General features: G+C 40.8%; 1 protein-coding gene across 1 annotated transcript; it reads left to right on the top strand.

The window, feature by feature from the left end:
- Positions 1-1483: 1483 nt before the first annotated feature.
- LOC141069400 (superoxide dismutase [Mn], mitochondrial-like) lies at positions 1484-9642 on the top strand. The gene is made up of 4 exons (XM_073558911.1): positions 1484-1673; positions 4798-4914; positions 5002-5181; positions 9285-9642. The coding sequence occupies exons 1-4, from the start codon at positions 1586-1588 to the stop codon at positions 9428-9430; spliced, it is 531 nt and encodes a 176-aa protein (XP_073415012.1). The 5' UTR covers positions 1484-1585; the 3' UTR covers positions 9431-9642.
- The last annotated feature ends 1588 nt before the right edge of the window (positions 9643-11230 follow it).

Raw genomic sequence — 11230 nt, forward strand, 5'->3', positions numbered from 1 at the left:
CTTATAAAGCTATATTTATCAGCCTGTTATAACGATGTTTTGTGTCTTAAAAAAATATTGCTTCTCTGAGAAGTTGGGCTATAATACTGTAACGCCACTGGCTATCGTGTTTGTGTTCTATTTTTAGCACGTGCCGGTTCCTTATAGCGTTTTTCATGCTAATGCATGGCAGCAGATATGATGTCATAGACCGGAAGGTCCGAGACTATTATTCTTGCGTTCCATTCTGGAGCGCAAGCCCGGGCTCTGCAGCATGTTTCCCTGTAAACACATGGCAGCGGAAGTGATGTCAATAGACCGGAAGTTCCCAGGCTATTGTGGATGCATTCCAGTGTGGAGCGCACACTGGGTCCTGATAACATCTAACCGCGCATATCCATGTGAGTTTACTAGTATATTGGGGCTTACTAATATGTATCTTTCCTCTGTGATTGGACCACCGAAGATGGGGTAGGTGGGGCTCATTGTGGCGCTTAATCAAGGTGGTTATTTAAGTCCACCCTTTTTTGACCACCGATACCGCTAAGCAGCATCATGGACATCGGCAGCATCATTTACACCTCCTGATGAACCGCTACGGCGGGGAAACGCGGCGGGGTGTCTCCACACACAAGTGACCTTTTTGGATCTTTCACCTATTTCTATTATACCCCAGAGTTGGAAATTGTTGGTGTTTTTTATCATGTCTTTCAGGCATATTGTTGGCTTTGAGGTATCATGATGTGGATTTATTTGATTTTTACCTTTTAATTATTTTGGTCCTGGATTGTCTGCACTAGAATTAGTGCAGAAATGGAAAATCAGAGTGACCTTGTTTTCCCTCTTGTATAATCAGGGAATGGTAGGGGAGTGAGGGACAGTCCTCGTTGAGTGGGGACGCGGAAAAATAGATCCTTAGGGTGCCAGCCTCCACAGTCAGGCAGATATCAGGCCTGTGCAGCATCTCAGAATGGGTCATTTTTCTTTTTTCATTGTGGCATTCGCCAAGAAGTCTCACGGAGAAGGTGTTATTTTTAAAATTAATTGAATTAAAATAGGTTTTAAGGGGATTACATGTTCACTTTACTGATGTAAAGTAGACATGTGGGAATGTTATTTATGAACTATTTTGTGACATCGCTCTGATTTTATGGGCATTAATATTAAGTTTGAAAACTGCAACATTTTTGCCAAATTTCCACTTTTTTTTCACAAATGAACGCAAGTCATAAAGAAGAAGAAATGTTACCACCCCTATATTAAAGTACAATATTTCACGAAAAAACAGTCTCAGAATCAGTGGGATACATTTTAAGCGTTCCAGAGTTATTGGCACAAAAAATGGTCAGAACTGTAAAATTTGGACTGGTCATTAAAGGTGCAAACAGCTTTGGGGGGAGTAAAGGGGTTAAAGTATGCAGACGTTATGTTTATGATACTAAAATCTAAGTGGAGGGAAGAAACTAAATATATATATATATATATATTTACTTTATTTAGGACAAGCCTGAGACTTGCACCTGCTTTAGCCTCCCGACAGAAGCATACATTGCCAGACTTGCCTTATGATTATGGTGCACTGTAGCCCCATATCAATGCGGAGATCATGCAGCTCCACTACACCAAACATCATGCCACTTATGTGAACAACCTAAACGTTGCAGAAGAGCAATATGCCGAAGCCCTGGCAAAAGGTGAGCAACCTAAAACTCTAGACTCAAATCAGAAACAGAAGAAAAATCATGTTAAATCTGCATATTAGGTCAGAATTCACACATCTTGGAAACAGACCAATACCAAGCTCAACCACTGGGCCTCCTGCCCTGAGCTATGCCTATCAGGCAGTTGGGCCTCATCAGGAAATCTGCTGATGAGGCCGGGTGATGCAATCTGTACACGGCACATGTTTCATGGTTGTGTGAATTCTGTTCTGCATGGTGATCACTATTGTGTTTTTACAGTTTGAGCAACATAGTTGTTGTTGTGTTTTTTTTTTCCTAAAATCCAAGTCGTTTGCTGTCATCTAAGAAAGATTGTTGAATAAGCATCAGCAAACTGGCCATATAATGTTACTAAACCTAAAAGATGCCCTACAACACAATAAAATCTATCCTACATCCCTTGCTATTGATCGCTAGGATGCAGCTTTATGGATTCAAAAGATTCTAAATTTTTTGGACATTTGATAACCTCTGTATTTTAAGGTTTGGCCATTGTATGATTTGCTCTCTAAGGCCTGTTTCACACTTCCGTTTTTGTGTCCGCCAAACGGATCCGTTTCCGTTTTTTTGACGGAAACTGATGCAAACGGATCCGTTTTTTTGACGGATCCGCGGTAACCACTAATGGAAGTCTATGGGACAAAAAAAAACGGATCCTGAAAAAAAAAAATGGCGGATCCGTTTTTTTACAGAAACCAACGGATTTTGACGGATTTGAAAAAACGGAAGTGTGAAACAGGCCTAAGTGAGTCAGTAAACGCTGCAGGTTGGATGATGAATACTTGCGAAGCATCCAACCTGCAGCTTCCAGATGTTAAGCATAGTGGATGGGATGTCAAGAAATCCCCCATGCCACTATGCGTGCACAGACACCCGCAGCTCACCCGTGGAGACAGACATGCGGCGCGTCTCTCTAGGCTGCAGCACGTCTATTTAGCTTGTGGCGACGCGAGTCTCCGCAGGATAAATATCACCCATACAATGTATTGGATGCGATGATTCCGCACGGTTCAGTGATCACATGCGGAATCGCCTGCGTTCAATAGCCGGCAGCACTTTGGATGCAGCGGACATGTACTGCATCCAAAGCGCTGGCCGTTACGGAATATGTGAGTATACCCTTACAGTTTTGGTTCAGATCTTGCATTCAATTTTTGTGGTTGGAAAAAATTCACAGCATATTACAGGAGCAACAAAGTGGATCTTGCTGCAGAAAAATCCCATATGACAATTGGTGCAATTATGCAGTTTTGTCAATTTATGCTAGGGACTGCATGGCATTTTTTTGCAGCCTCAGTACCACAGCCAAAAATTGCTGTGTCGCTACTTCAACGCAACATAAAGCAGATGGTGTCACATTGTAACCCCTAGCGATAACCTAGCTCAAAAAAGCCATAAAAATCAAAATGGTTCCAACTCTTCTGACTCGATTGTCGCTGTCTGTAACCTGGGGGTCACATGTTCCTATTCACTTGCCTCACAGAGAAGTCTTTGTCCATGTGACTTGTGTTGCAGCCAAAGGTAGTGTAACCCCAGCCTACGGGTATGCTTACACTGGTGTATGTTCTCTCATTCGAGATAATCGGGCAGATTATGCTAATGACATGCGGCTCAAACACTGAGCTTTTGAGCTGAGTGATCTGATCCCCTCACATGAAAGAATCGCTGCACTGTTGCAGAGAAAATGGAGAATGTAATTTCTCCTTTATCTGTGCACATACATCTAATTGCACTCAAATGATATTCAAGTGCAGTCCAATGTTTCACACGCAACCATTGATTTGTATGGGTAAGTGCAATCTCAATATCGGAGGCACTCGCATCATGCTGCAATTGTCTTCTCATTAAATACCACGAAAAACCCTGTATTTATGGAATAAAGTATAAGCAAAAACTCAAACTCAATGAACAATATGATGTACCAAACCCATACTATCAGGATCCTGTCAGCGCAGGCGAAGTACCATGGCTGAGCAGGGTGACTCACCCACACTTCGGGAGGGCCCGGGGTCAGATGCTGCAGGGGATGCTCGGGCAGACGGGACCTGGGATGCTGTAGGTAGCAGGAAGCAAAAGTACCTACGATCATGTGACCACAGGGGGCGGGGCTTAGCGTCCTGCTGCTGGAGATGAGTGCAGGATGCTACAGGCACCCTGGAATAGAGGAGAGGGGAACTCAGGTTGTACAAATGGGGGTCATACACGGAGAGGGCGGCGCAGTACAGGAGGGTTGAGCAGAGAATAGTCAGAACAGCGCACTACAAGAGGGGCAATCAGAGAATAGTCAGGACGTAGGCAATGAGTCATACACAGAGGGCAGCGTAGTACAGGAGGGACAGGCAGAACTTGTAACGGGAACAGAACCAGATCAAAACCAAGCAAGCATAATGTAGCACAGGGTCACACACACTCGGCCAAGGGTCAAAGTATAAGCAACTGAGGAATGACTCCACAATGAGGCTATAAGAAGCCTCCCAGAGTAAGGCCGTCCAGATTAACCTCTGAACTACCAAATCCCACAAACTAAGCAGATCATGACACATACAAGCTAATTGCAGCAAGAAATTGATTGGGAATAGAAATGAGTATCTTATGCCAAAATAATTTTTTATTCACAAATGAGTAATTTTCAGAATAGTACTACCGTAGCAGGAGACAGGATTCTAGTGTAAACTTTCTGAACATTTACACTGGAATCCTTTTTCCTGCTACAGCAGTACTATTCTGTAAAATGTTTTAATATTTGTGAATAAAAAATTATTTTCGCATAAGATACTAGTTTCTATCCCCATTTTCTTGCTGCAGTTAGCTTGTATGGATTTGGTATATAAAATTGTCTTCTCATGCTGATTTTTGGCATGAGAAAATTATCACAGATCTGCACTTCCCCATAGTATAACATTGGGCTGAGTGCTATTCGCTAAAAATTCGGAAAGCACTTGGCCGTGTTATATGCCAGTGTGAGCGAGTGCTAAGTCAAATTTTCATCACCAATTTTTCCTTTTCCATCAGTTATATATTTGATGAAGCCACGTGTATAGAGTCTCAACGTGAGCAAACTTGAAAAGTATAACCTGCCTTTCTAATTCGCTTGTAGGTGATGTGACTGCACAGGTAGCTCTTCAGCCAGCTCTTAAATTTAATGGTGGTGGACATATAAATCACACAATTTTCTGGACAAACCTTTCTCCCAGTGGTGGTGGAGAGCCTCACGGTCAGTATCACGTGTGCTCCATTTTATGAATATTGCTGCTTCTTAAAGCTGTGACTTTTCACCAGTGATTAATTGTATTTGTGACAGGTGACCTGTTAGAAGCAATCAAACGTGACTTTGGCTCATTTGAGAAGTTTAAGGAGAAGCTGTCTACTGCATCAGTAGTGGTCCAGGGATCAGGATGGGGCTGGCTAGGTTACAACAAGGAATCGAGACGACTGCAAGTTGCTACTTGTGCCAATCAGGACCCTCTACAAGGAACAACAGGTGAGACCTTACTTGGCTTTCTCATCTTCAGGCTGGGGTACACTGCTCCATTAGTATTTGTAGCATGGATTGTATAAAATTGTTTCCAAATTGGTCACTCGAGGTTGAATTCTGCTCTACTGGCACTTGGGGGCTCTGTATATGGAGTCTGCAAGCTATTCTACAATAACTTGTTCTCCAGGAGTCAAATGGCGCTTTTTCTTGACTCTGTGTGGCTAAGCAGTACTGTACAGCTGTACAGCAACAAATAGAATACTGCCACGTCCAGCAGAAATTGGGACAAATCTTGGTGCCGTTTTTACACATTTCCCCATGTGAAAATGTAAAATCTGAGGCTAAGTGTTTTTTTTTTTTTTTTCTCACTGCTCAATGGTATTAAATACTGTGACTCACCCATGGTCTATAATGATCACTGCACCCTTGGATAAATTCATGTAAATTCATGGAGAAGGTTAGCTTGTAAAATGGGGTCACTTGCACCAACTAGAATGTTAGATCTCCCTTGAGAATCTGCCTCCTTGACTTGATCAAATGAGTTTTTAATACTTGCGGCCACCCCTGCTTTTTTTTCTTTTTTTTTCTTTTTCTCACATATTGTAAATCTTTTCCTGGGATTATTTAATCCTCTGACATAGGTGAGAAATTTGTTACTCATGCTAGAAATTTGTGCTGTTATAGATAAGTGAAAACAAAACAGAGTAAGGGTACCGTCACATTTAGCGATGCATCAGGGATCCCGACAACGATACGACCCAGTCAGGATCGCTGGTGCATCACTAAATGGTCGCTAGTGAGCTGCCAAGCAGGCAGATCTCACCAGCGATGCAGCAGTGGTTGGCGGTCGTTACTTACCTGTCAGACATGGCGATGAAGATGTCCTCCCGCCCTTTGACCGCCCCACTATATGACGAATATTGTTTTAATTTAAGCCCTTCTCAATTGGAGTCATTTTTTTTTTTATTTATTTTTTTGAGGAGATCTTGACTTAGTTGGGCTGATCAGTTTTGGTGGTGTCTTCCATCGTGTTTGGGACCCACATTGTGTTTTGAAGCATAAGTTACAAGGAAAACGCCAGGTGTCTGACCCCAGCCAATAAACATGAATGAAGGTAAAATTGCGAGCGATGCCTGTTTTTTCTTTCACTGTGCCATTCAGATGAGGCCTGGTCTATTGAGAGGTAGGACACTAGTGATCGGAACCATCCATATTTGGGTACACCTTGCCATGGTTGGATGGCTTGTACAATCAGCATTTTTTTTTCATCAAAATGCCTTAACATTTTTATCGTTTACCACAATAGCTGAATTCATGCATTCATTAATAACAGGGTGCTGATGTGTAGTGGGACTATATTGGGGTCAGATTAGAGGTATAAAGACACCTTTTTTTATTTCACTGCTATTAAATCTGAGTTAGTATATAACACAAAATGGTTAAATCACATTTCCCACATGTCAGTTCTGCATCAGCACAATTTATGAAACTATTTTTTTTTTTCTGTTATGAAGTTATAAGAGATTAAAAGTTGAGCAGCGACTTCTCGTTTTTCCAACAATTTACAAAATCCTCTTTTGATCACATCATGTTTGAGGTGCTGCACAGGAATTTTTGCAATGTGGAAGGAAAAAAATGAACGTTTACCTTTTTGTCACAAATTTTACTTTAGACCCATTTTTTTTTGCAAGGGTAACAGGAAAGAATAAACCCCAAAATGTGTTTTCTAGTTTGTCCAGAGTACTCCGTTACCCCATATGTGTGGGAAAACTGCTCTTTGGGCGCACAGCAGGGCTTGGAAGGGAAGGAGCGCCATTTGACTCTTTGAATGCAAAATTTGTTGGAATAATTAGCGGACATCGTGTCGCATGTGGAGAACCCCACAAGTGACACCATTTTCAAAACTAGACCCTCAGGGAACTTGTCTAGATGTGTGGTGAGGACTTTGAACCCCCCCCCCCCCAACTGCTTCACAAAAGTTTATAATGTAGAGCAGTGAAAATGAAAATCACATTTTTCCCACAAAAGTGTAATTTTAGCCACAGTTTTTATTTTTTGTAAGGATAGCAGGAGAAAATGGAACCCAAAATGTCTTGTGCAATTTCTCCTGAGTACGCCAATATCCCATGTGTAGTCGAAAAAATACTTCTAAGGCACAGTGCAAAGCTCAGATGGGATGGACTGCCATATTGGAATTAATTTTGCTGGACTAGTTTGAGGGTGCCATGTCAGTGTCAGAGCCTCTGAGGTGCAACAGTTAACAAATTACACCTCTCAACAATTTCATCTGTGGTCACAGTGATCATATTAACACTACAGGTGGGTCACAGAATTTTATACTATTGGCAAATGAGGAAAAAAAAATTACGTTTTTACCGCCAAAACTGTTTTAGCCCCAGATTTTACATTTTCGCATGGGACAATTGGTAAAAATGGCAGCACAATTTGTCATTTCTACTGAATGGAGAAATACCCCATTTGTGGCTGTACAGTAAGAGTCATAGGCAAGACTTGGGAGCGACTGGCGCTATTGACAAATTACTCCATCCCTGCTTGTCTCACCCTATGACTAAGTAGTACTGTTTATACTGGAGGTATCCTGTAGCGCAGAATTTTCTATAATGGTTGGAGACTCCATATACAGAACCCCTAAGTGCTAGAAGTGCAGAATCCCATCCCTGTCCTCAAATGACCCCATTTTGGGAATAATACTCCTTTTGTGAATTTATCTACATGCAAATCCAATGGGTGGAACAGTGCACTGAGCCTCTTTGCCATACCAAGGTTGCATCAAACATATTTTTATCATTAAAATAACGGACACGGCAGTATATCATTTTGTCCGTTTTTGTAATGTGTTTGTATTACTACAAATTTACCGTACTTTGCGAACTATAAGATGCACCCCAAATTTCTGGGAGGAAAATAATAAAAAAAATAAAATGGTGGTGCATTTTATAGTCCCATCTTGCAGTAGCTTACCTGGAGGTCAGCAACAGTGGAGCTGGGTCACAGGATATGGGGTCTCTGCTTCAGGAGGCAGGTGGCAGGAGTGAGGTGATGCTGCGGGTTCCAGGCTTGGGCATCTGTCTCATCCATTTCCCTGCTGTGAGCAAAAGGAAAATGGCTGCCAGAGGCGGCGCAGCTTAAAGGGAATCTGTCACCTGGTTTTGGCGGGCTATTAAATGAGGTCTGTCCGGTCCTATGGGCGGTGTTTCCGAACTTTGCCGCCTCCCCATCCTTGGCCACCGGCCACAGTTTTTTCATGAATAGGAGTATGTGTCCGCCATCTTTCGTGTGTACGCTAAGCATTCTTGGCACACGCAGTATGCTTTGCCCAACTGCGCGCAAAGCCGAAAAGCCTTACTGCGCATGTGCCGGTTAACTAGGCCCCGGAACAGAGCAAAATACTTCCGGGGCTTAGTTAACCGGCGCATGCACAGTAAGGCTTTTCGGCTTTGCCCGCAGTTGGGCAAAGCTTACTGTGCGTGCGCGAGCCAAGAATGCTTAGCGCACGCGCGAAAGATGACTGACACCTACTCCTATTCATGAAAAAACGGCAGCCAAGGATGGGGAGGCGGCAAAGATCGGAAACACCGCCCATCGGACCGAACATACCTCATTTAAATAGCCCGCCAAAACCAGGTGACAGATTCCCTTTAAGATTCTAGGAGACGGGATCTCCATAGCTGTACCAACTCCCTCACTCACCCTGCCTTTTCCCTGGCAAGCTACTTTTGGACTATAAGATGTGCCCCAATTTTCCTCCTCCCTAAATTTAAGGGGAGTGCGTCTTATATTCCAAAAATAGTGTTCAGTTTAACTTTATCCAGTTTTTTATTATATAGGTAAGGATTATTCAACAGTCTTTAGTATTTTTTTATTCTTGAACTTGTGAAATTTCTATAAAAACACAGAGAAAAAAACTGCAGTGATTAGCAGGTTTCATTAATGGCATTTCTAATGGATAGCATAAAAATAAATTCAAAGATGGTTCGGCTTCCAACTTATTGGCATCTTGGGGATCGCTACAGGATGATTTTAATTTTTTTTTCTTCATTTGTTCAGTTGCCATTGTGTTCCTGAATAATACTTATTCTGCTTTCCAGGTCTTATCCCTCTTCTGGGTATCGATGTTTGGGAGCATGCCTACTACCTGCAGTACAAGAATGTTAGACCTGACTATCTGAAGGCAATCTGGAATGTTATCAACTGGGAGAATGTAGCAGATAGATATCGGGCCTGCAAAAAATGAACTTGATTTTTGTAATCCTCTTAAATAAGCACTTAGAACCCACTGAAATGTAGGTGGGCATTCATAGAAGTTTGTTAATATAATGGAATTATACCATAATCCATGCTACATCATTTAGAGCATTTGTACATTTCTGGAAACCTATAAAAAGTTGTGCTTGATTTGTTTGGGAATGAAAGTGCAATCTGGAATAAAGTTAATGAAGTAAAGTATATTTTATTCTGTCAATATACACTATGCAGGCAAGAGTATTGGGACCTACACATTACCCGTCCAAAAGCTTTTGACATGCCATTCTAAACAATCACTATTCACCCCTTCCGAACATGACTATTTTCCATTTTTTTCCCCCTTCTTCAAGGGCCTATAATGTCTTTATTTTCTTTATTTTTCAGTCAATAGAACTGAGGCTTTTTTATCTTTTGTGCAGCCATTTGTACTCTTAACCCCTAAACGACAAGAGGTATTTTTGATTCTGCACCTTCATTTGCTTCTTCCCAGAGCCATAACTTTTTTTTTTTTTGTTAAAATGGCCATATGGGCTTATTGTGTTTTGTTTGTTGTTTTTTTTTTTTGTTGTTGTTGGACGAGTTGTACTTTTGACCGACACCATTGGTTTTAACATATTGTTTACTGAAAAACAGGAAAAAACTCCAAGTGTTGTGAAATTGCAAAAAAGTCCAAAAACACAAATTTTTATTTTTTTTTTATTTTTTTTTTTTTTAATACCATGTTCACTAAATGCTAATACAGACCCACCATTGTGATTCTCCTGGTCATTGAGTTCATAGACACCAAACATGGAATTTTTTTTTCACCACTTAAAAAAAAAATAAACTATACAACGTTTGTTAAAAAAAAAAAAAAAAAAAAAAAAATTGCGTTATTTTCCGAGACCCGTTGCGTCTCCATTTTTCATGATCTCTGGTTATAGGTGAGGGCTTATTTTTTGCATGCTGAGGTGACGTTTTAAATGATGCCATTTTGGTGCAGATACAAACTTTTGATCGCCTGTTATTGCATTTTAATTCAATGTTGCGGCGGCCAAAAACACTATAGCATTTGACTTATGGATAATATGGAAAAAAGACGAGTGCAAAGTATAGTGCACACAAGGCAAATAATGAATAAATAAAGGCTTTATTGAACACAAAAGGCCAGACAGACAATTTACATTAAAAACAGTTAAAATCGTGATGGAGCGACATGCAAAATAATGAAAGGCAGGTGAGTGAAAAAACAATATGTACCAAATACAAAAAAGCAGTAAAATAAAATTACAGACAATTCTAATAATGAACTAGATGTGTATTTCCTGAAGTAAGTACAGATAGTGCTTTGAAATGGAGACCGGGCTGCCCTTTAACCCCTTCATGACCAAGCCTATTTTGACCTTAATGACCAGGCCAATTTTTGCAATTCTGACCAGTGTCCCTTTATGAGGTAATAACTCAGGAACGCTTCAATGGATCTTGGCGATTCTGAGAGTGTTTTTTCGTGACATATTGGGCTTCATGATAGTGGTAAATTTAGGTTGATAATTTTTGCGTTTGTCAAAAAATCAGAAATTTGGCAAAAATTTAGAAAATTTTGCAATTTTCAAATTTTGAATTTTTTTTCTGTTAAACCAGAGAGTTATGTGACACAAAATAGTTACTAAGTAACATTTCCCACATGTCTACTTTACATCAGCACAATTTTGGAAACAAAATATTTTTTAGTTAGGAAGTTATAAGGGTTAAAAGTTGACCAGCGATTTCTCATTTTTACAATAAAATTTACAAAACCATTTTTTTAGGG

This window comes from Dendrobates tinctorius, unplaced genomic scaffold, assembly GCF_039654945.1.
Source record: "Dendrobates tinctorius isolate UK_male_01 unplaced genomic scaffold, ASM3965494v1 ptg000262l, whole genome shotgun sequence".
NCBI lineage: Eukaryota > Metazoa > Chordata > Amphibia > Anura > Dendrobatidae > Dendrobates > Dendrobates tinctorius.